This window comes from Falco cherrug, chromosome W, assembly GCF_023634085.1.
Source record: "Falco cherrug isolate bFalChe1 chromosome W, bFalChe1.pri, whole genome shotgun sequence".
NCBI lineage: Eukaryota > Metazoa > Chordata > Aves > Falconiformes > Falconidae > Falco > Falco cherrug.
In genome coordinates, this window is record NC_073719.1 from 16,542,839 (window position 1) to 16,565,552 (window position 22,714).

Below are 22,714 nucleotides of genomic sequence, written 5' to 3' on the forward strand. Positions count from 1 at the left end.
GGCGAGCGCCGGGGAGCGCGCAGGGAAGGGAGCGGGCAGCCCTGCGCAGGGGGCGAACCCGGGGGCTGCGCCGCGGCTCCGCACTCGCGGCTCCGCCTCAGCCGCCGGCAGCCCCCGCAGAGCCGCCCCCGGCCCCGCACCGCGCCGCGCCGCAGGCAGCCCCCGGCGCCCCGGGAAGCGTTGCGGACCGACGGCTTGCACGTCGGTGGTCAGCAGAAGGCAGCTCTGCGCCTTAAGTGGCAGCGTAGAGGCAAGATGTGTCTGCAGCGAAGCAGCGGAGCGGGTCCGGGGGACAGCGCGTGTCGCAGGCGCTTGGCAGCACACGGCCTCGGGAGGGGGAACAGACGCCATGGGGCAAGCTGGGGCACAAGGTAAGCTCAGGGAGAACCAGTTGGTTAATGGGACCAAACAGAAATTACTTGAACTGTGCATGAACACTTGAGTGAAAGTAAAGACCGCTGTGCCTTTAAATGGGGACGAGGCTCGTAAGACCCAGTGAGGATTAAGTGTGACTAAAGGTCATCGTAAACGGTTTTTCCAGGGGTATAAAGTATTTTCCTGTCGCGAAGAGCTGTGCTAGCTTTGTGGGTTTGCCCCCCAGCTCCCGTCCCCGCAGACACGCGTAGCTGGTCCCTCGGCCGTGCGGGTGCTCGATCCGTTGCGCGGCGGGCGATGGGATCCGGCCGTTGGACGGCAGCATCAGGTCCCGAGGAGACGGTGGCTGCCAGCCCCGGCCGGGCTGGGCGCTCGGAGGGGCTGCGCGACGTCCCGGTGCGGCAGCGGCCCTTCCCGGGGCTCGCCCCCCGTCTGGGTGCGAGGGGGGTGGCGGCCCGGCGGGTGGCGGGCCTGCCGGGGTGGGAGATGCGGCTCCAGGTGCTTTGCCCGCCGGCCCGGACGGTGCTTTCGCCTCTCGTTACGCGTTCGGGGGAGGCAGGAGGGTCGCCGTTACCGTCAGCGAGCCCGTGCTGCCGCCGCTGCCCGGCGCCGGGGCTGTGTGGCATCCCGGGGTGGCGGGGAGCGGAGCGATGCGCCTCGTCCTTGCAGGGTGCTGAGCTGCCCTTCCCCGGGGCCAGGGCTCGCTGCCGCTTCCAGCTGCACAGGATTTGGTCCCGCAGCCTCAGGGTGAGGGCTGGATTTTCGCGAAACGAGGAGGAGCTGCTGGCACCTTCTGTACTGGCGGTCGGCTTGATTTCTTGCTGTGCTTTTCATAGATTTTTAATAGCCCGGTGGAGTACAAATTGTAAAGGAAACTTGATACGCAGAGTTTTAGAGTTTGAAGAGAGATTATTCACCCTCCAGCTGTCGTGAGGTTTCACCTCTCCTTCCTGGCAGGACTGATCTTCCAGTTAGAAGTGAAACAAGGTCAAACGGTTAAGAAAAAAGGTTTCCTTCTGTCAGGGCGAATCTAAATCAATCAAATTCCCGGGCACCAAAGTGTGCTGTGTAACAAATGTGAGTGCAAAGGTAAGCACGTAGCTACCGGTAGCAGAAGAGCATGTGCGAGAGAAGTTGTGGGTCTTCTCTCTAAGTTCTAACACCTTGCTCTTTGCGCTGTTCTGCAAATTTGCCTGGATTTTAAGTATGGACAGAAGAGGGAGAGACCGAACATATGCATTTGATTTGCTTAATAGAAAATATCTTGGCAGAAAGACATGCTTGTGCTGTGTATTCTGTTAGAGTTTGGCTTTTTAAAATACCCATATGTTCTGTCTAATGAAAAGCTGGTAGTATCTCCCATTCACCTAAGAATATATGTTCAAACATAGCTTGAGGTATGCTGCTAATCACGTTAAGAAAAATGTCTAGCTTAATATCAAACTAGCTAAAGTGCAGTCACTGGGGAATATCTCGGTGCTTGTAAACTTTAATTTAAAGAGTGCTATGAGGCTGGATTACCCGATAACCAGAACAATTGAAACAGCAGTATAAACCCTCTTTTTTGAAGGAAGACTGTAGGTCACTTTGAACAGCATAGAATCATAGAATCATTTAGGTTGGAAAAGTCCTTTAAGATCATTGAGTCCAGCCATTAACCCAACACTGCCAAGTCCATCACTAAACTGTGTCCCTGAGCACCACATCTACACCTCTTTGAAATGCCTCCAGGGGTGGTGAGGCCACCCTGAAACTTCCCTGGGCAGCTGGTTCCAGGCCTTGACAACCCTTTCAGTGAAGAATTTTTTCCTAATGTCCAATCTAAACCTCCCCTGGGGCAGCCTGAGGCCGTTTCCTCTTGTCCTATGCCTTGTATCCTTGTTGGATCTGGTAGAAATGATCCCCAAATGGCAGTGTGTAAAGGATTAATTTAAATTCCAGATTCTGGTTGCCTGGCATTAGCAAAAATAAAGCTTTTGTGTTATTTCTCTTAACAGTTAAAAATTAGATGCAGGAAAAATAAAGAGAAACACTAAGTACTGCATTTCCACACACACACCCCCCCCCCCCCATTTACCTTTTGGTAAGACAGAACTAATTTGCTCTCCTATCTGCTGTGCATCCTGGTGCTGAGCTAATCTTTTCTATGCCCTAGATTGTTATTAGCCTTGCTTGCTTATCACTGAAAGATTTACTTTCTAGGACTCCTTTTAATTCCATTTGGTCCTACACTGCCTTTTGTCTTAAATGTTATTTTTTTGTAGTGTCCTTTGAAAGATTCTTGGCCTTTTCTAACCTGGGACAAATTTATAGTAGCCTGGTCGAGTTTTCCTAATCGTTAATGATCTTCCCAGCAGGATATGTTCTTTGTCTTCTTCCTAACTTGATTCAGGACGCATTCTGTTTTGAAGTGCCCTTACCCTTGAGCCATTGTGCTGGGATTTAGTGGATTGACCCAAACTCTAGTAGATTTTTCTTGAGGCTTTTCTGTGTCACTTTGCACAGCACTGGTAAGATACCTGCTGTCAAAGTGCTTGTATTTTAGTAATAACTCCTTGGCATTGTTAAAGTAAGTATGTTTAAATTTTCCTTTGGCCAACTCATCTGTTTTAATTCCTTAAGTATTCAGATTTGTTCTGAGACAGGTCGAGGAAAGGAGCACTTGTTCTTTACAGAGGATGAAACAGCAGAAATAAATGTGTAAATAGGCATGACCATTAGGCCATCAGGGGTGTTTCTATGGGTATGCCTGCTATGCCCAGAATGGTGTAAGAACAGTAATCCGCTTTGCAGATTTGGCTGTATGACCTATCACTATGTTTAGAGGTGCAGGCATCAAGAGATGCAAGTGTTTTCACAGAATTAAGAAAACCATCTTGTCCATGCAGTCCAGCCATAAATGATGCAGAGAACAACAAATAATAGAAAAAAAAATGTCTTTTCAGAGGCATATGAGTAAATAGAGTATTCTGTGCTGTCCTGTACACGCATGTGTGTACATGTATTCGTAGCCAGTGAGTTGTGGCTCCTAAGCCTGATTTAAAAACTGAATGAGTTCATTATAATCCCCTCCTCCCCCCGCCCTCCCCCCCCCCCCCAAAAAAAAAAATCTCTGAGGAATCAATCTAATCTGCCTTACTAAATGAACATGTGAAAGTGCTTACCAGGGATAAACCTGGGGACTCTACATATTTCTCTCTTTTTCCTCCAACAGAATGAAAACACCTTTGAGACAATAAAGGATTTGGAAGAGGAGCCAGTGTGTCCCATTCAGTATTCTCTGTGTATCTGCGTGCACCGCTTCCCCTGTTTGGTTTCTGATCGAGACGGGAAGGACAGGGAGGGTGTAAGGACATTGCAACTCTCAGAGAGAAGGTAGGCTTTTGTGCTGGCTTCAGGCAGTTCTGAGCTCTTTGGGGCTTAAATCTCCCCAGGATGGGTGTGATGTTGTCTACTCCAGGGCAAATGGAGAGGAGGAGGGGCGCCTGGAGGGAGGACCCAGGGCGCAGGGGACACCCTGAGCATCAGAAGTTGTTGGAACCAGTGATGACTAGAGCTGTGACCAGGGGGGACCTCTCAGATTTCTCTGCATGTGGTACCCCAGTTGCTGGGACGTACATGAAGCAGAGATTGTGCGGTGTGGTGGGAGGGTGACTTGGTTTGCAAAGGGGGAGCTCAGGCCAAGCCCCTGCAAGGCAGGTAGAACTGCAGATCCTCCCTGTGCTTCGTGTTCACCTTGCCTGTGACAACCTGCCGCAGAGAAGCTGAGCACAGCCCTTTGCTGACGCCCAGCAGCTTGTGCTCCCTGCTGTGCCCCTCTGAAATATTTTGGTTGATCGTCGTTTCATGGCGAGCTCTATTGTCCCCACAGCCAGGGCTACTGCAGCAGTAGCAAACCAGGGCTTCTAGTTCCTCCCCGACGCCTGCCTTCCTCCCCCTCTGCATCTCCCCAGCTCTCACAGAGGAGGGGTTGCCAGTGGTGCCTTCTCCAGGCAGGGCACATCTGCAGCTTCCATTGAATACCCTCCTTCCCTTTGAAAGCCCTGCCTCTTTCTGGCGGGTGGGGTTTGCTCATTTCCGTGAGCGCTTTTGCAGGTGGTGGTGACACGGGAAGGAAAGGGACATACAGTGCTGGAGGTAAAGAGCCGCTGCGCGTCTGGTTACACCGTGTTTGTACAGCTGAGGTGGGTACAAATCGGGGGTGGCTTTGCTGGAGAACTTTGCCAGGGCTATAACTGACGGCCTGTTTGGGAGTCCCAGAGCAGCACGTTCGGTAACAGGAGATCGCTGCGCTGCCTGCCCTTGCCGTTGCTGTTGCGCATGCGGCAGTAAACACCTCCTCTGCACAAAACTGAGTCCGGGTAGAGTCCATGGAGACAGTGTTGGTAAGAATCCCAGGTGCTGCAGAAAAGCAGTCTGAGGTCTCAGCTGAGCTGTACTGCTTCAGAAGGGAGATTAGCCATAGATAGGTACGTGCTTTCTTTCTCAGAGAGGGGGAGGATGGTGTGGGATAGTCCTTTGCTCGGTGGTCCTGTGGGCATGTGCACTGGAGAGGAGCCATCACAGGCCACCTCTTCCTGAGCAAGCCACCACTGTGGGAGGCACCGAGATGCTCAGCAGAGGCAGTTTAGGAGCGACAGGGGTGATCTGTCCCGCTGCTTGGAGGTAATCCCCTCCATACAACCCTGAGATGCAACGTACCCAGCTAGAGGGAATCCCAGTAGAGGTGGACAAAAAGATGAACACGTGCAGGTATTGCTCCCCAGCAACATGCGAAAAAATTCATCAGCAGTACATATCCTGGCATGTACCCCGTTCATATGGAAGGTGAAGATTTATGGTTTTTAGTGTAAGTGAAAAGTTGTTGGACAGTCTGTTTTGCCTTGGAACAAAACCATACAATTAAATTTCGCGAAGCAACCCGTGTTTCAAATCCATGGACAAGGTGAAATGCCATGTGCATGAGAGCGTTTCTCATCAGCGCGGATCTTTGCTGTCTCTAAAGCAGTGCAGGCTGGGGCTGTGGGTGCTACTGGAGATATGCAGCCCGCCTGCACTGCAGGAAGGTCATTCTGGTCTGACTGTCAGCTGGAGCTGTATGTTGTACAATATTGTACGTGTTGTGCCAAGCTTTCTGCAGGTAAAGAAAAGAAAGCAGCAGTCATGTATTTGACAACAGCAATCATAGGTGATGCTGTGAAGAAATTCAGGGAAAATCTGCGGCGCATGTGATTTTGACTACAACCGAGCTGTAGTTCTGACTTGTCTTGGTCACTTTAATTAGTAATGTGTCATTAATTTAAAAATAACCGGTGCAGTTAAAGAGCATGGGTGTTGGTCAGAAAGGCCTGGTTTCTCATGTGTAAATTCACCAAGTCAGAGGCACTGATGCAAGTGCCTGGATGAATCGGTAAAACAGGGCTGGGCTAGCCAGGGCTGGCACGGGCAGCGTGTGCAGCCTGTAGTGGTTTAGGCAATAGCTCTAATTCAGAGTTATGGTGGAGGTGCTGAATGTGCTTGGGTTTGAAAGCACACAGTCTTCGTTAGCTTCAACGGAAACTGCAGGATTCTGCTGTGCAAATCAATGAAACTGTGAGATACAATCCACTGTTCAGGAAAGTCAGAACATATTTTTAAGGAAGTCTCTGTTGGGAGGTAAAACCGCTGCTGAAGCGATAGCAGCGATGGAGCGTGTGTAAAAGAGCCTGGGGAGACCCGCAGCCTTCTGGAGCCAGGCAGAGTATTTCCTGTTCACTTGAGCTATTGGTCACGACGGGAAGATGCTTCCTACAAACTGGGGTTTGTTCTAATGGGAATAGGTGACTTGTGAATAAAGAGGGCAGTGGAGGGTTGTCTTTTTTCCCCATTTTTGGAAAACGGAATGCATTATTGTTCCAGTTTAACAATAGGTGGCACTTGGTTCCAGTGCAAGTAGTTATCTCTTCATTGCCATAAAAAGAAATCCATACAATTATATCAGTTCTGATTCTGAATCAAAGAATGAAAATAGCTTCTGGACAGGGTCTTGACTACTAATTCATGTGCTGTGCTATCTGCGTGGTGTGTCTTCATTGCCTTTCACTAAAATTCCTCTTTCCTGTGAAACCAGTTGTGTTTGTGGGTTTGGGATCTTTTTTTCTTTCCTCTCCTTGTTCGCAGATCCACTTGATTTTTTTCTGGTGGTGTTACAACGAACATTGTGCAGTCCTCCTAACGCTTTGTCCATCAGTAATGTTTTCACTTTTTTCTTGTTCCTGTTTTAAGAGACACTATTGTTTTCTAAGGGCTGTATTTTTGTTATGTCTTGCATGATGAGTGAATTCAAAGTACTTTCAATGGCATAATACACTTTGTAGTGTAATTTTGTGAAAATGCTTCTGTATGAATTACAAAAAAGATCATTTTATATTATTTCAGGGGTAAACCCTGAATTAATCAATCTTGGATGTGGTGTTTCTGTCTTCTAGAAATACGTGAAGCTTAACTTTGTTTTTATAGGTTAAGAAGGAAAAAAGCAAACAAAGATGTTCAAAAGTGCAGGCGGTGGCAAAACAGGAGTGTGTGGATAAATTAAATAACATCACTAATTGGCAAATGAAACAAAAGATTACTGTAAGGAAGAATGACTGTTTGAAAATGGAGAATGAAAACACGATAGAAGAAAAAGACAAAAGGAGTTTTTCATCTGGGGAGAGCTCAAAATTGATTAAAGTGCCAATGAAAGGGTAAGCTAAGGAAATAATCTCTAGCTCTTATTTGTAGTGCTATGTAAGTGTCTTAGGTTTTCTGATACTGTGGTAGTTGAAGTAGTTTCCTCAGTGGTGAAAGCCATAGTGAGTAGTCCACTGCTTCTCAAAAAATGAAGAAAAATTCTTTTTTGACAAAATGAAGCGCACGATGGAGGTTCAAATTTATTGCCTGCTCTAAAAAAAGAAAAGGGGAAACCAAAAGAAAACCCCCACCTAAATTCCTGTGATTTCCATGTCAACACTGAGGTAAAATGCATCTTCAAAACCAGAACTGAAGACTAGAAAAAGCAGTTATTTTTGTAGGAAAAGGCCACCTAGAAAAGAAAAGTAGGAACTTGGGGTTTGCTACTCCTCCCTTTTCTAGGTGATTTTAGTGATCTCCGTGCAGTTGGTGTTTTCCTTTTCATTAAGTTAATATGCCCTTTGTCAGGAGAGGGGAAAAGATGATATTACCAAACCAATCTCAAAAGTCTAAAGAAGGCACACGTATTTTTATGCAGACCTAAGCAGGAGCTTTTTCTGTCTGTCCTTCAAAGGAATCTCTGCTCTAGGTGCTTTCTGTACCGTGGCTATTGGATATAGTCCAGCTTAACCTGGATCTAGCTCAGATTCCACGTGTCCCCCTCACTCCTAGGGGAAGGGTTTTAAATACTTGGGCATATTCCACGATCTTTACAGTCAAGTCTGTGATTTTATCATAGATATTTTTTGTCTCGGTTGTTTCTGGACATCATCTTAAGTATGTCTGTTTCACAGAAATATTTTTTATAAACCTATTCACTTGGTGATTTTTTTTCTTTCTTTCTGTGTAATGCAGTAAAATTGCCCTGAATGCCAAAGGTGCAAAGAAAAGTAAAAGACAGCCTTCAAAGCAGAAGGCTCATCAGCAGATGAGCTCTTCCAGTGGCAATCATGGTCAAGTACCGGATGAGAGCACTTCCAGTGAAACATCTGAGGATGAAGGAAGGTGTGCATGTAAGGAATGTTGAAAATAAAACTTACTTAATGATAAAAATTGGCCTGAGAGCTAGAGGCTAGTTTGGGTTTTTGTTGTGTGTTTAGGTTTTTTGTAAACCTGACGCCTATGAAGATTCTTGTTCTTTCATGTGACCACCTGATGTTCTTTCTTGTTCTTTCTTGTTCTTTCCTGTGACTACCTGATGCGCTTTGTGTTGACAAACACTTCACTTTTGTTTAGAGTGCTTTTGAACATGCTGGCCAAGTCAACAATGAGGTCACGTGCACAAATTCTGATTAATTACATGAGTGTGTGCACAGGCATAGAAGTATTTCATGTGTTTAAAAAGGGTGAGGTATCTCAGTTTTTTTCACTGCAGGTACCTCAGGATTTTTTGCCCTGCTCCCCGCTCCACCTTTTCTCTTGCAGCTGTTCCCTCCTGACTTCTTGCCCACCCTGAACTTACTTGTGTGGGTTGTGGCAAAGTGCGAAAGAGAAGTTGTTGACACTGTTCAGCCCTAGCTAAAAATCTGGTGTGTTAGCAACACTGTTTTGGTCAGAAATCTAACGCACAGCCCTGTGTGGGCTGCTGTGAAGAAAATAAACTGCATCCCAGCCAGACCCAGGACACCAGAGAATCCAAAATTACAGTTCTTTGACCTGTAGGAGAAGGATTCTCATTACTGAAGAGAGCTAAACCCCTGGTATTAAACAGGGAATGCACGTAACCGTATAGCTCCGTGTCTGTAGCTGTAAGATTTCTGTCACTTTGCGTGAAGTTTAGGGAACAGTTATTTCAACTGTTTGCTTAATATCTTGCGGAAAAATTAGCCTTCCAGTAGACATTAATAGCACACAATAACTGTTTCAGTCTTGAACTATATCTAGCAAAGTTACTATACCAGATTTTAGTTTAATTCAGTTCTGCAATTAAGTTTTCAAAGCTACGGTAGGTATTATTCATAATGCAAAGTAAGCATTTCAGTACTGAAATATATTTCTGTTTTCTAGGCCTGCAGCAACAACCAGGAGTGAAAGGAACGAGGTACTGTAAAACTAGTTTCTTGGTAAACAGTCTCTATCAGCTTTTAATCACTTCGATGGGAGCAGTGTTTATGTAGTGATCAACCAGATGTACAAATTGCTGCTGGTACGCAGCTTTATTGTATTTGAGACAAATCTGTGGGCTGTGAAGGAGAGAATGAATCATTCCTGCATTTGTAATGGTCTGTAATACTAGACAGTGGAATTACAGAAAGTACTGTATTTTTTGTAGGTCAGCATACCAATGGAAGTAACTGATGGCCCTGGTTTAACTCACTCATCTGACCCAACTTCAGAGGATGTCCGGTTAGAAGCTTCAGCCTACAAGGAGACTATGCTGCTGTTGGAAGAGCTTAGCGTGGTTCATAGGGGTATGTTTTCAAGTCTCTGTCTTCAGCTGTTACAAGTTCCCCTTAAAACATGATTTCTTTGTAGGCACTCCTAAGTATTTTAATTTCATATTTTGATATAGTATCTCTTTGTGACTAGAGATCCCCCTCAAAAGCTGTGAAACTGTCACCTAACCTGAGATGTTGCCTGCATTACCAGCCGATGTGCCTTACGTTATCATTGGTTCTCTGTCTAGTCAGAGCTGGAGAAGCAGTTTCTTGCAAAGTACAGTTCAGCTCCTTCTAATGCGGTCATCAAAAGTCAGCAAGAGCTTTTTCTTCTTTATATCCCCTTGATGTGGTTTAAGCCCAGCCACACCTAAACACCTAAGCACCACACAGCCACTCACTTGTTCCACCCCAGTGGGGTGGGGGAGAGCATCGGAAAGGGAAAAGTGAGAAAACTTATGGGTCGGCACGAAAACAGTTTAATAGCAAAAGCCACGCACGCAAGCAAAGCAAAGCAAGGAATTCATCCAGCACGTCCCATGGGCAGGCGGGTGTTCAGCCATCTCCAGGACAGCAGGGCTCCGTCACGCATAACAAATACTTGGGAAGACAAAGTGCCATCACTCTGGATGTCCCTCCCTTCCTTCGTCCTCCCCCAGCTTTATATGCTGAGCATGATGCCGCGTGGCATGGCACATCCCTTGGGTCAGCTGGGGTCAGCTGTCCCAGCCGTGTCCCGGCCTGGCTCCTTGCGTACCCCCAGCCTGCTCGCTGGTGGGGTGGGGTGAGGAGCAGGAAAGGCCTTGGCTCTGTGTGGGCGCTGCTGGGCCATAACGAACACATCCCCGTGCTACCAACCCTGTTTGCGGCACAACTGTAAAACATGGCCCCGTACCAGCGACTGCGAAGAAAATTAACACTATCCCAGCCACAACCAGCACACCCCTCAACAGCTAATGACAAAGAGTACAGCAAAATAATGGCTTTGCTTAAAAATAATAAGTACATATATATAACAAATTTCAACTGTCATAAGATGCTTGCATATGTGCACAAGGCATTATATAAACATAAGCATCACTTACTAGGGCTCTTAAACTATGCTAAAATTTCATTAGGCAAGTGTTAACCTTGGCCGAAGGCCAAACTCCCCCCCCAGTGCTGCCACTGCCCCTCCTTGACAAAACGGGGCGAAAAAGCTTGTGGGTCAGTGTGAAGGCAGGGCTGTCACTTCCCAGGGACTGTCACTGGCAAAACAGACTCCACCGATTAAAATACATTTGGATAGTGAGAAACAAAGACCCCAAACCTGAGAAGGACACGTCGGCACCCCCCCTGCTCAAGCTCTGCTGCGCTCCTTCCCTGCCACCTCCCCAGGCAGCGCGGGGAGGCTGCGGTCGGCAGTCGGGACGTAGCAGTTTCTCTGCTGCTCCTTCCTCGTCCCTTTTCCCTGCTCCAGTGTGAGTCCTCCCCCAGGCTGCAGTCCTTTGGGGAAAATCTCCTCCAGCCTGGGCCCTCCATGGGTCGCAGGTCCTTCGGGAAGGATCCGCCTGCTCTGGCACGGGGTCCTCCGCAGCACTGCGCTGTGGGTATCTGCTCCAGCATGGTTCTCTCCGGGGCTGCAGGGGAATCTCTGCTCTGGCACCTGGAGCAGCACCTCTCCCTCCTCCTTCGCTGACCTGGGTGTTCGTTTGCGGGGCTGGTTTTCACATGCTTTTCCCCTTCTCTGCCCGTGTGGTGGTTTCGCCCTTTCCTGCATTTGTTTTTCCCGAGGAGCTGCCAGCACGGCTGAGAGGCTCAGCTGTGCCCTGCGGTGGGTCCATTGAAACCGTCCATGGCCAGCACGGGGCGACCCCTGGCTTCTTCTCACAGGGACCTTCCCACTAACCTGCCACCTGCACCTAATACAGCAAAGCATTGAACAGCTTATACATTGGGCAGTATTTGTGCAGCTTTGTGTCTTTTCTGTCTCAAAACAGGTTCTGCTACTTTGTTGAAAATGCAAAACATACTTCTTGAATAGGAACAGAGAATAGAACGTCAGAAAAATCAGTATAAAGCGCTCTCAAGAGAAGTGAGGAAATTGGAAGATGAAAGGGAGGAGTCACAGTTCAGAGCGGAGAAGACTCAAGATTTGAAATCCGTGTTGGCTCACCAAGAAGCGGAATGGAAAAGGGGTATCCAGAGCCTTAAGTATGTAAATTGTGGTCTGATAATGTATTATCTTGTCAGTGGTTTTGTTCCGAAAGACACCGATGGTGCAGGCAACAGGATGAGAAGTTTCCAGTCTTTTGGGTTTGGGTTTTTTGAATCCCGTGGGCCAGTTATGCTATGAAGTACATAATGTGAGAGGGGAAAAACGTCCGGATACCAGCTCCATGTACAGTCTTCTGGATGTTGTTCTAACTTTGTTTTCTAGCAAGAAAAGAGCAAGAGAGTGTGTACGGGGAAATCAGATTTATAAGAGAGATCTGAGAGATGGTTGGGTGTGGGTTTTTTTTTCGTTTTGTCCTCGCAGCTTCAGTTGGCCTATAATACTAGGATTTCTGGTAACTCCACCCAGTGCAAGTCAAACCAGAGCTTAGAGCATTTGTTTGCTTACCTGTTTGTTTGTTGGAAAGGTCAAGTTTGGGATTGCCCCTTTCCCCACACTCCTGAGCTAGACCCGGAGGTGTGAGGTTTCTCATCGCTGTTGACATCACGTCCGACAGGGGTGGCCAGCAGGCACCGTAGGCAGTTGAGCAAGGACAACTGCAGAGCCCTGGCCTGGGAGGGGAGATCTCCTCGTGGTGATCCCCGGTGGGATGGCGTGGCTGGGGAGCTGGCCCAGCAGGGCCAGGCGGCCCAGGCAGAGAGCGAGCTCAGCAGGAGCCACCGTGAGCTGGCAGCTGGGGCGGCCCGCAGCGGCCTGGGCTGTCTGGGGGGCAGCAGTGCCAGGGCACTGGGGGCAGGGAGTGCCCACCCCTCCTCAGGGCTTGCTGAGCTGTGTCTCGAGCCCGGGGTCCGGTTTTTGGCCGCCCAGCCCAGGAGATCTTGCCCAGCCCGTGTGAGGTCGGCAGGGAGATGCCGGGCTGGCGCGGGGGCAGGAGCACCAGCCCTGTGAGGGGAGGCTGCGGGAGCTGGGCCTGGGGGAGTTGGGCCTCCCAGCGCGGGGGAGGGGAGTACGAGGAAGACGAGGCTGGTCCCAGCTTGGCCTGGGTTTGACTTCAGCAGGTGTTCAAAATCCTCAAGCATCTGTCAAGTATAAAGAAGTAGTATTTTCATTCTAAGTGAATTCTCCAAGCAGCGTTAATTTGTACTTTCGAAAGTTACACTTTTTATGAAATTACACTAGAAGTTATATGTAAAGCTTTTTCCTTGCAATATACGCCATTCAAATACAAACGTTTGTCAGTCTTTCAAGTAATTTTAGTGGTGGTTGATTCTTGTTTTGCAGAATTTCTAAAGCAGGCTTTCAATTGGCAGTTCTTCCCTTACGCTGACACTTGATTTTTTAAATTTTTTTTTTTGTTCACTGTTGCGAGTATATGGGAAAAAATAGTCAAAATAATGATCAAACACAAAGCTGCTTGCTTGTTTGGGTACCGTGGGCACACCATGGACCGTTTTTTACCATGTCAGTGCTTATTGCTGATTGTTTCAGTTGGTAAAGAAGCTGACCTTCCATAAGGCTTTCCTTGTAAGTCAGCTTCAAAATGAAATTGCTGTAGTTTCTCCCAGAGGTAGATCCGACTGGGGTTTAAAACTGTTTTTAATCGTATTCAGCTTAAACCCCATGCATTTCTGAATCTGGTTTTGAACACTGACATCCTTCTGGAGTAAACAGAAGCTGCTTGTTCTGCCTGTGGTCAGCAGTTGTTTTAGACTTACAGAAGGCTTGCTGAAAAATTGTTGGGTCTGCCATAGGTAAGTGGCGTGCTGATTCACCAGTATTGCTTCTGGTCACTGAATCTGTAATGTGTAGGCAATGCTCAGTATACTAAGAAAATGTATACTAACCATAGTAAAAGTTTACGATGCTTTGATCTGATGAGACAACAAACTCCTTTTTCAGCAAAATGGCTGTAATATGAAGATGGATTTTTTTAATTTTATTATAGAAGTGTGCACACTGGTGTGTGTTTCCCTATACAAACTTACAAATAACTGATAAATCACTCAAAGTTTTTTTTTCTGTATCTTGTACAACTGATACCATGCACAATGGCATGAAGTTAGAATTCTTTAAAAAGTTGAAAAGTACAGTAAAAATATGAACTCTGAAAACGTTTAACATTTTTTATGGTTTGAGTTGTCTCTGCAAGTTCATCATGTGGAATATCTACTTTTATATCAGTGCTTTTGTTTCTCAAATACTCCGTTAAATCCCAGATCTTCTTTGAAACAAGAAGAAGAAAAGAGGCTCAGAGTAGAAGTGCTGTGTGAGAAAAGGAGAGAAGACCTCCGAAGGAAAGAAGATCAATGTTGTAAAGAGATGGAGGAGAAACAGAAACTTGAGTTACAGTCTAGGAATTTAGAAATGGAGTTAAGAACACTGAGAAGGCTCTTGAAACAGGTCTATTAAATAATGAATTAAACTCTTTGTCTTATTTTCTGCTTCTTTTCAATTGTATTCCAGTATGCCTAGAGAAGGAGGCGCTTTGTTCACGGAAGAGGCGTTGGATAACAGTTGTCAAATTTTGAGAACAGTAGAGTACAGTTGGTTCACAATTGGGTGGTTGGTTTTTTTTTTTTTTGCTTTGCAGTTTATTATTCCCTTTTTCCTTTTTCAAAATTTAGGTTTCACTTGTATTTCAGGCAAAGCCTGACCTTTTTTTGAATTACTACAAAACATCCTGTATTTCGCCTTCTTAAATTTTCATAAGAAAATTTAAATTTATTTATTTATAGGTGGATTATCATAACGGTGGGGAATCAAAAATGTTTTCAAGTATGCAAGGGAGAATGGGAAGATGTATTGCTAGCTCTGTTTTTTCTTAAGATGCAAGCAGTTTTATTGTATTACTGCAGGTTGAAGAGGAACGTGATGAAACACAGAGACAGCTCTCTCAGGAAAAGAGGGCCAGAGCCCTTCAAGAAGGAATTTTGAACAACCACCTTGGGAGACAAAAGGAACTAGAAGAAGAGACAAGAAGATCTATCGGAAAAAAATCAGAGGTAAGCAGATTTTTTTTCTAATAAATTACATTTCACCATGTTTGTTTTAAAGTCATAATAAATCTTACATAACTTTTTCTGTTTCTTGATGTTTATTTACTGTTTACCAGTGTAACTTATCTGGGTAAATACCTTTCTTGTTTTCTCTTATGTCTAAAAGTTCTGGAAAGCAGCATCACTCCTGTATGTACCTGAATTACTTGTGCAAGTCGGAAGCGAATAGAAGACACTATTTACACCGTTTCTTAACCTATCTGTTATTTTCCATTTCATAGACATTTTGTCATCGCTTTTTAGGCTTTCTAGCAGTGAAACACCTAGCTACCTATGGCAAGGTTGACCAGGAAGAAAGTTGTTTGACAGTGTTTGTGTTTCCATTGCTTTTATTTTTTAATTAGTTATTCCCTTATTGAACTTACTTCAAGTATGCCTTTCTTTGCCACCTCCACATAACTAAAATTTTATGATCGACTCTCAGCAATGAATTCAACTCTCTGTAAGAGTTAGAGTAACTGGAGGAGAAAAAGCAATCATAAACACTGTATTAAAAAAGATCTTGAAAAGAGTTTACTGAATTTCCTAAAGAATGTGCAGTGCCTTGAAGCCTTTTTGTTCTTGGCTGTGCTGCCCAATAAATGTAGGGTGAATGTGTTTAAGTGGGAAAAAGTTATACATACAATAAAGAGGAAATATACAGGACTATTGCATTCCGGGGGTGATTGAGTCTTATAGCTAACTTTCAGTAATACAAAAGGATAAGTGTTCAGAAGACATTTGAGAAGGAAAATACCCTTTCTGGCCTTGTTTTTACCAGATCTGTAGCACAACTAATTCAACCTTAAAGGCAGTATTATAAAGGCATGCACATACAAGAAAGCGCTGTCATTTTAAAAGCTTTGGTTGCTGGTTTAAGGGGGGAAAAAACCGTAACTGTATATTTGGGATGTTCATTTAGGTTTTAAGGCTATGTTGCACTTCCGTTGGGTACGTACGTTGTACATGTGCATGGGTTCACAGAGTAGCTTATTGCCTGAAACTTCATCTTCGAAGTCATGCTTCGGTACTAGAAATGTTAAAATGCAGTTTATTGCTGCAGGTTTTTTGTAGATTCATTTCCCAATTGGCTCTTTATTCATTTTCCCTGTCATTCAGGAATCCAGCACTGATAGAGAACAGGATCTGTTGTACAAGAATCAGTTACTACAAGATGAGATTGCTATGCTAAGGCTAGAACTCACTCAAGTAAGACTTAGGCACCAGGAGGAACAAGGAAAATATTTAAAGGAAAATGAGACCTTGAAAGAAAAAAATGAAGCTCTCAAAAAGGAACTTAAACTGCACAAGGAAGCATTAAGACAAATGTTTTTTCAGTTCAACGCGGAGCTGGACTTAGTAAAGAGAGAATCTGCAGTGCTGACTTCCAAACTTGAGCAGACAAACAAAAGCAAAGACAGACTAGAGACAGAAATTGAATCATTGCGTTCCTCCCTGAACGCTGCAGTTCAAGAACTTGAACTTCATTTGTCATCAGAAAGCAATGCTGAACGAAGATTTCCCAGAGAACGTGATGAATGCCTTTGCTTGCAAGTCGAGCTCCATCGTGACCTCTCTGACGTGCAAGAAACCAACAAGAGCTTGTCTCTGCAGCTGTGTAAAGCTAAAAGCAAAGCTAATAGGCTAGAAAATGAGCTTCACCAGTTGAAGCAAATGCTCGGAGAAAAAGCTTTGCTTTTAGAAATGACAAAAAAGAATTAAGTCAAGGCCAGTGTCGGGCAAAGGAATGTGATCATGCTCGACAACTTGAGAAAGATCCAGTAAGCAAACTTGTAATAAAACAGGAGTCCCTGCAGGAGCGATTGGCCCAGCTCCAGAGTGAAAACCTTCTTACTCCATCAGCAATGGGAAGAGATGCAGAACAAGAGGATCATGAAAGAAAAAATAGCGGATTATGGGCAGGAGCGTTTTAATGACATTTTCAACAAACTTAGAGCTGATACAGAAAAGCAAGTTTATCTAATAGAAGAGCGAAACAAGGATTTAAATGCCAAGCGTACTGATTTAAGGGAACAAGTCTTTAAATACGAGACTGACGTAGTAGAAAGACAGATAAATTATATGCGTAGAAAGAACAATTTAAAGTTTGTCCGTTCTTGAAATTAGTTTGTTCCTCCAATGTATCCGGTGTAAGTTACATGCATGGGACCAAAGAATACTCATTTGTTCTGGTTTGTTATGTTTCCCTCGGAATTGCGGAAAGTTTTGGCAACGGGGATATTAGTCCTCAGATCTAAGCAGAGAACAGAAAAAAGGTATCCAAGTCTAAGCTTTGATCAAGAAAGGTGATTCTTCTCTAGAACTTTTTTCCATCTATTTTCCTTAGTCCATGTTATGCCCTATAGAATAGTCTAAAGTATTTGATGGTTTTGATGTAAGTATTGCACAGATGACCTGAATGAGAGTGGTATAAAAGGAGGAACCATCCAATACACGAGGGCTGAGAAATGAAGATACAGAGAAGTGAAGTGGTTGGGGCTAGATTTATATGAAGCTTCTATAGAGGGGAAAAAAGAGGTTCTCTGTAAGCTGCTATCAAGATTGAAGAGTATTAGTAATGTCCAGCTGTTGATTTCTGTATGTGTTTTGAGGGTTCTGAGGGGCCTGCCTGTTCCTCAAAGTTCATGTCAGACGGTGACCTTAAGCTTTCTCTTTTATGATGTGTAGCCACACTCCAGCAGTACTGTCAATCATTGTAAACTGTGACTTGCTTTGTATTCTTACTACCAAAATAATGGGTTCCTTTTGAAGATCATGTGAGAGAGTGTGTGTGTGTTATATGTATATAGCTATATATATATAATGAGCTATCCAGATTTTTGTAAACCTAATCTATCAGTATTTCTAAAACGAGCTGAGTAAGAAGACTACAAGAGGATGTGATTCAACATACCCTTAAAGTGTATCTCAAAGGAGCTTTCAGATATTTGTATTCATTTAATTGTATTTGTATAGTGAAGAAACAGAAGAAAGAACAATCTAACACAAAGTCCTGCCTTCAGTCACCGGAGTAATATTTGCAGTCAAACTGTGGCTCTTAGATCACAACAGATTTCTTTGGGTTTTGTTAGAAAAAAATACCCGATTGCAGTGTGTTCCTGTGTATTGTTCAAGGAAGAACAATACCTGAGCCTTTTTTATGTGTTAGGAAACAGGAATCCTCATGAACAGCTGCTGATAGTCAAAGGTGCTCAGCTGAGAAAGATGACGAGAGGTCATCATCTGTGCAGATGCCTGCTGGTGGCAGGCAAAATTTCATACTTTTGGGTTCAATCTAGACAGGTCTAACCGTATAACAAAATAAGTTAAAGGCGTATTTCATGTTCTTAGAACTTTCTTCATGCTAATTTAACTGTTTCGTTAGGGCATGTTTGGACAACTGCAGCAGGAGCTTGCTGCTGCACTTAAAAAGCAATCTATGCCAGAAGCTTCACTTGAAGTTACTACGCGCTACCACAGTGACCTGGAGAGAGACAAGCTGCGCTTGCAAAAGGAGTTGGAAAAAAAGGTGAAAACTAAGGTAGTTAATGTCTGTAACTATATGAATAAATCTGAGCGTAGCTGTTGAAAGCAGGAGCGAATGTTGTCCTTTTGCACCACCTTTTGCAGTGTTCTTACGAAAACTGAAGTATAGAGGGAACCAGAGGAGCTTTGCAGGAAAGCTGTAGGGTGATTCTGTGTGTGTGTGCATGTCATCTTATCCCCCAAAGTTGTAACCTCATCCTGTCGCTTCTAGAGTATTCCTTCTTCCCACCAGCTCCAGCTGCTGTTCTTGGTTATGGTTCCTAAGGTGTGTTTTACACTCCACACCAACCTTGGCCATAGGTCTTGGATGGGTGGAGGAGAGCTTAGGCCTGTTTCTGTGTAAGTTACTGCATTCTCCTGCGCTCTTGTCTTTTCCGGCCACCTTACTTTTTCTTCTGCCACTGTTGCTTTCACAGACGCAGAAGCAGAACATGCTGGCTCTGACATCCAAGGACTTGCACAGCACGTGGGAGGAGCACTTGAAGTCAAGATCCCACCTTGAAGAGCGCGTTGCTCAGCTGGACGAGGAGAAGGCTGAACTGTTGCAACAGGTGAGCCCAGAAAATTCTCCAGGCACCGAGCCAATACCCAGGAGAACCACGTGCACCTTCTGGTCAGGTTCTTACGTATCATTGTTTTCTGTTATCCCTGCCATTCAGGCTGCGAGTACCTTATCGTTTGGGGGTCATGGAGGAAGCAAATAAAAGCTAGATGGGTATCCTTGTGTAAGTTCTGGAGTGGCTCTGTTGGGAAGAGTTCCCAGTGTGGTTTGCTATCAGTTGAGCACATCGAGCAAGGCCACAGTTCCCAATTCTTCCTTGGATTTTGTGTGGTCATCTTCTGACCCCTTGGTTTCTGGGCAGGTTTAAAATGCTTGATGTTTCCAGTGCGTGTGTGGAGGAGCTGCTGTATGTTTTCAGCGTAGCGGGAGCTTAAAAGCCTTGCAGAAAAACATACTGAAGGAATGCTGGGTAAATGAACGAGTACTTGGGAAACAAGCAGCGCCTGCCAGTTGCCAAGGGACAGCCTTCCCCTTTTCTCCTTTTCTGTAGAGGGAAAATGGAAGTACAAAGTCAAAACAGCTGCCAGCTCTCCTCTGGTGTGGCTGAGAAAACACCAAGAGGAGGAAAACCAGCATGTGGCTAAGTAAATGGCCACACAGAAGAGGTGGAGGTAATGGCCGAGGGGAATAAAATGTTGAAGAACTCCAAAAGATCAGATTCCTCCACAAGCCCCTGCCTGCTGGTTGCTGGAAGATCCCATGAAAGCTTTGGATGGATCCATGTTCTCCCATGAAGTGCATACCTACGTAATCCCTACTATGAGCAGAGGCACTGCCAAAAGTGTTCTCCAGCATCTTTTCCACCTGTTATGTCTAGAAGAGGATGGCCTTTGCTTCAGCGAGGGCATCTGTTTCTGTAGTTACGTGTTAGTCTGTTTGATGTGAAACCTGAAGGGATGGAATATCCTCAGGAATTCCGTCCCATGGCATTCTGTGGAACGTGGCTAACGGATAGAGACGTCCGGCAGCTTCTCTGTGGAGAGCGCTAGATGCACAGACTGTACGTAGGTATTTTTCCTGTGCTCTGTTTGTGTGATACACTTTCAAAAGAGAAAAGAAAGATGTGAGAGTGAAAGAAAGGAAGTGAAGAAGCTGGTAGAGTTGAAACGCCCAGCTGAACTACGTCTGGCCCAAGAAATGAAAAGAAACCTCGATCTGCAGAAAGACTGTAAGAGGGACGGCTTTTTAGCATGGTGAAGAGGTATCCCTGCGTAGAAGTCATGTTTTATTAAACTTTAGTGTAAAAATAGGTGTACCTAACTGTGAGCAGATGCCGGCCTCGTGTTAGTTCTTGCAAGGTACTTCTGTACACCACCCCCTAGTTTTCACTAGCTGCCAAAACAACTGCAGGTGCAGGTAGCCCTGCAGTTCTCCTGGGAAAAAGGGAGTCTTTCATTCCTCTTTTCAGGTGAAATCTGGACTCTCCAAGTGTATGTGGCGCAGGAATACTGGTTTTTCCTGGTAATTCCTAGTGTGTCAAGCACGTTAAAGATGAAGCAAGCTGTGTCTGTGCTGTTTACATGAGAGTATGTGAAAAAGTCCAGTTTTGTTCCTTTGCTTCATTGTTTTCATGACTAGTTTGCTGTGCAGGTTGAAGAGGCTGCTGAGCAGAGCTACGAAGGAACTAAGGGTGTATGAGGAGAGAGGGGGACTGTCCCAGCTTAATTTGCAGGGAGAAGTGAAGAACAGGTATTCTGAAGTGGTCAATGAAATTGGCAGATTAAGAACAAAGGTGAGCTTTGCTTTGTTTGGGTTATTGTGGTGTTTTTTCTTGTGAAACCTTTGTTCTTTCTTTATACTTCTTTTCATATTGTTGACTTTTTTTCTTGGCTGTATTTCTGAAATTATTTGGCTGTTTTTTGATGTTCGTTCTATGGTCACAGTAGTAGGCGACTGTAATACTGATGTAGCTCTTAGGGGTAAAGACGGAAGTGTTACGTACACAGCAGTATCTGCGAGGGCACATCAGGGGTAGGCTGTCCTGCAGAGGAAGGGCAAAGCAAGAGCCACAGCAAGGCTGGCAGGGTCTGTGACCACACAGGCCAGGGATCAGCCCCACAGGCCCTCACCAAGAAGAGCAGAAGAGTTCTGGGGACAGTAAGCAGAGTGCGCCAAGAGTGCAGATCACCAGGCCGGTCCATAGGGATGGGCAGGTCTGCAGTCCTACTGGGCCGTCACGTCCATGGGTGAGGGTCAGGGCTGAGAGCAGTGAAGGCCCAGCACAGGCCTGGCTGCAGCTTGAGGCCGTGGCAGCATCGTCGGGCTCCGACGGATGCATTCCCTCTCGGAAGAGAGGGGAGTAACGCCACCATCACTCGGAACAGCTCTGTGCAGTTGGCCTTGCCCAAGGTCACCCCCTGAAGGCTGTCTCGGGCACGAGTTGAGCAGGAGGCAGGTGGGGGTTTGCTTTTCGGAATGGTGTCTTTGCTTCCCAGGGCACAATGCAGTGTGAGGTGGTGCGGAAGAAACCCTGTAACTTGTTGCTTACTAGTAGCTGACTCAGTCCGTCTTTCCCTTGTCATGGAGGCCCAGAAGTAGAGTTCCCAGAAGTGCTTCTGAGGTTGCTCTGGGTGATAGATTCTAGTTTTTAATTTTGCATCCTTTCTGTCTAATAATAAACAAACAGTTCCTGTTGTGCCCTTAACACTATATCCACAGGACCCATCAGCACTCCCTTATCTTCCAAGCCTGAAACTGAATTTCAGCCCAGGCAGCTACCAAAGTCCCTACCAACTAAAACTGGGTAATCACGGGGGGGTTTAATACCATTCTGAAACATTTGACATTGCACAGGAAGTGTAGGGTCTCCTGGTCTTGGCTGGGGAATGACCTGTAAAAAACCCAAGTTTTTGTGGCTGAGCATGCGTGCACTTGAAAAAGGACTAGAGAAGAAATACTTCCTCCTGGAAAGAGCACAGAGATGGATTGTGTTTACTCTGTATTGCCACCTTGTAAATAAATTCCTGCCTTTCTTCTAATGTTTGGAAGAAAACAAATGCACCCAATTAAAAAATGCATTTTGCTCTCCATTCCCCCATTAAATGGTCAGACTGATTACAGAGGTGCTCTTGAAATGGCTGCTGCTCATAGCCATTTCCCAAAACTCATAGAATTCAGGTTTTGCAACCTGAATTTACTTGGCTGTGTTTTCAACAAAAGTCTTTTTTCTGTCTTTTTAAAATTATTATTTATTATAGCTTTTCCTTCTAGGGATCATGTCTACAATAACAGAACGCTGCTAATACACTGAGGATCAGCTAAGGAAAGTGACTGTACATCAGCCACTTTGGTCGGCGAGAACACTGCCAGAGCGAATAGGCTTGATAAAGCTGTGAAGGCTCATTCCAGAAAGCAAAATGAAGGTTTTAGGAGCTGTACCATTATTAGCGATGAAGAAAAAGAAGGTATTTCAAAGGGCTGAATCTTCTCCCTAAAAAGTGGTACCAGATTCCTGTCCTGTTGTCATCAATATTTTCACTGCTAATCACAGTGAAGTGTGTCCCTCTCTCTGATTGAGGATTTCTTTCCCATCTCTCTGTTTTTCACAAACTCATTGGCAAGAGACAGTTTCTAAGAGGAAGAAGTGTGCTGCCAAGGTGTTCCATGAGTCAAACCATCTAGGGTATACTGGACTGTGACATCACCCCAAAACCTTATGGTACTTATAATAAGGTTTCACCACGCTGAACTACCTAGCGGCATCACCGCAGCAGTAGAATAGGAGGATGGTTCCCAACTTATCTACACCAAAGGCGTGACCTGTCTTTTGATTTCTGGACCACGTTTCCATACCCTCAGTGCGCGTTTGTGTTCTTTTGTGGCAGTGCCAGCTCGGCCACATTTACTGGAAAGTAACTTTCTGACCCTGTCATGGCAAGGCAGGTAACTAGATGGTGCCTACAGCCCCCCCCAGCCCCCCTCCCGCTGTATTAACCCTTGCTGTTTGATCCTT

At 45.4% G+C, this 22,714-nt stretch overlaps 1 protein-coding gene and 1 long non-coding RNA gene across 2 annotated transcripts; both read left to right on the forward strand.

Moving 5' to 3' along the window:
• Nucleotides 1-270: 270 nt before the first annotated feature.
• On the forward strand, nt 271-22,672 carry LOC129734509 (uncharacterized). The gene is made up of 3 exons (XR_008730080.1): nt 271-371; nt 6,874-7,100; nt 21,973-22,672. It is a non-coding gene; the product is annotated as an uncharacterized LOC129734509 (long non-coding RNA).
• Nucleotides 13,842-16,722, forward strand: LOC129734488 (ankyrin repeat domain-containing protein 26-like). Its single transcript, XM_055698044.1, has 3 exons — nt 13,842-14,019; nt 14,475-14,621; nt 15,774-16,722. Exons 1-3 carry the CDS (start codon nt 13,939-13,941, stop codon nt 16,374-16,376), a joined length of 831 nt encoding a protein of 276 aa, XP_055554019.1. The 5' UTR covers nt 13,842-13,938; the 3' UTR covers nt 16,377-16,722.
• Nucleotides 22,673-22,714: the final 42 nt, after the last annotated feature.